The sequence below is a fragment of the Lathyrus oleraceus genome, chromosome 3 (genome assembly GCF_024323335.1).
Source record: "Lathyrus oleraceus cultivar Zhongwan6 chromosome 3, CAAS_Psat_ZW6_1.0, whole genome shotgun sequence".
Classification (NCBI taxonomy): Eukaryota; Viridiplantae; Streptophyta; class Magnoliopsida; order Fabales; family Fabaceae; genus Lathyrus; species Lathyrus oleraceus.
The window spans coordinates 521,737,255-521,738,573 of record NC_066581.1 but is presented as its reverse complement, the minus strand read 5'-3'; the positions used below and the strand labels follow the sequence as shown (position 1 = coordinate 521,738,573).

At 33.3% G+C, this 1,319-nt stretch overlaps 1 protein-coding gene across 1 annotated transcript; it reads right to left on the bottom strand.

Moving 5' to 3' along the window:
* Positions 1–200: 200 nt before the first annotated feature.
* LOC127128621 (expansin-A23) lies at positions 201–1,319 on the bottom strand. The gene is made up of 2 exons (XM_051057987.1): positions 1,116–1,319; positions 201–1,022 (listed from the first exon to the last, which is right to left on the bottom strand). Exons 1-2 carry the CDS (start codon positions 1,252–1,254, stop codon positions 403–405), a joined length of 759 nt encoding a protein of 252 aa, XP_050913944.1. The 5' UTR covers positions 1,255–1,319; the 3' UTR covers positions 201–402.

Below are 1,319 nucleotides of genomic sequence, written 5' to 3'. Positions count from 1 at the left end.
CTTGAGGTGGTCCATTTAGAACTCCTTCTGCTAACAATTATCATTTTTATTTACTTTAGTAGTTTTCATCTGTTTATTAATATATATTTTGCCATTAAAAAAAGTATGTATGATATTATATAATTTGTTAAAATAATCCTTACATATTTTGTTGTCGGACTCAAATACTAATAAATTTTTGTTTAATTGATAAATTAAAATATCAAACAACATTTTATTCATATAAAATAAGATCAATGAACATCAAAATTCAAAGAACAAATACCAAACAACATTGAATTGTACTATCAATGAATTTTTACCCTAAGACCATCTTCTTAAATGCATTCATTAACAAAATACTAAATGTTGAGTCTAATATGATTTTGTAACTAGATATATTTCTCAAGTATTTTTCAAATTTTAAAAATTTTGCTTGCTCTCATAGGTCTGTCCAAATTTCCAATCGGAAGGAGCAACAAAACTAAACTTTAAAAATCTTCCATCACTTGTAGTAACAAGAAGTGACAAGCTTTGCCCTACCAAATTTTGATTGATATGCCAAACTTGTCCCGAATTATGCGTCATGGTTAGCCAATCAGTCTTAGATCCCCTAATACTCACATGAGAAACATCACCAGCATTAGCAACATTGTACACCAAAACCATCAAAAAATAAGGGTTTCCTTTAAGTTCAAACCTAACACCCCCACTTTTGACGCATGGAACACGTCGATATTTAACAGGGATGACACCAGCTTTGTCCTGGGCAATAGATGTGAACATTTTATAACTCAAATTAAAATGTTTTTGTGGAGGGTTACACCAAGTGTCTGTCGTTTTGGAATAATTAGGAGGACAAAAATTTGTTGCGGTCACTGAGATTGGAGTTGCACCTTTTATGCACCATTGAGGGTCGTTTACACATATTATTTGAAAACAAGCACCACAAGTAAGTCCATGGTTGAATAAGGTTGTGCTTAATGCTGTAGTTGCAAGACCATATCCTTGTTTGAAGAGATCACCATAACCACAAGCACCCTCTGGAAAAAAAAATATCATATGTTATATTAGTTGTCAAATATTTCTCTAACAGGTGCGATAAATAAAAAAGAAAGGTTGATATTATAACTTACGCATGGTTCCGCCACCGGCCGCATCACCATAGAAAGTTGCACGGGCATCATACCAGTTTCGATCAATGCCACCTGCCATGGCTTGTACGAGGAGCATCATAAAAAAGAACAAAGGAGGTAAAGAGTGAGTCATAACCATGAATAAGGTAAAATGACACAGAAAGATGGTGGAATTGTAAGTTTGAGTGATAGATATGTGAATGA

Coding starts and splice junctions, on each gene's coding strand:
- LOC127128621 (XM_051057987.1), bottom strand. CDS start 1,254: ATGGTTATGACTCACTCTTTACCTCCTTTGTTCTTTTTTATGATGCTC. Junction 1,023..1,115: donor GGCCGGTGGCGGAACCATGC/GTAAGTTATAAT, acceptor TTTTTTTTCCAG/AGGGTGCTTGTGGTTATGGT.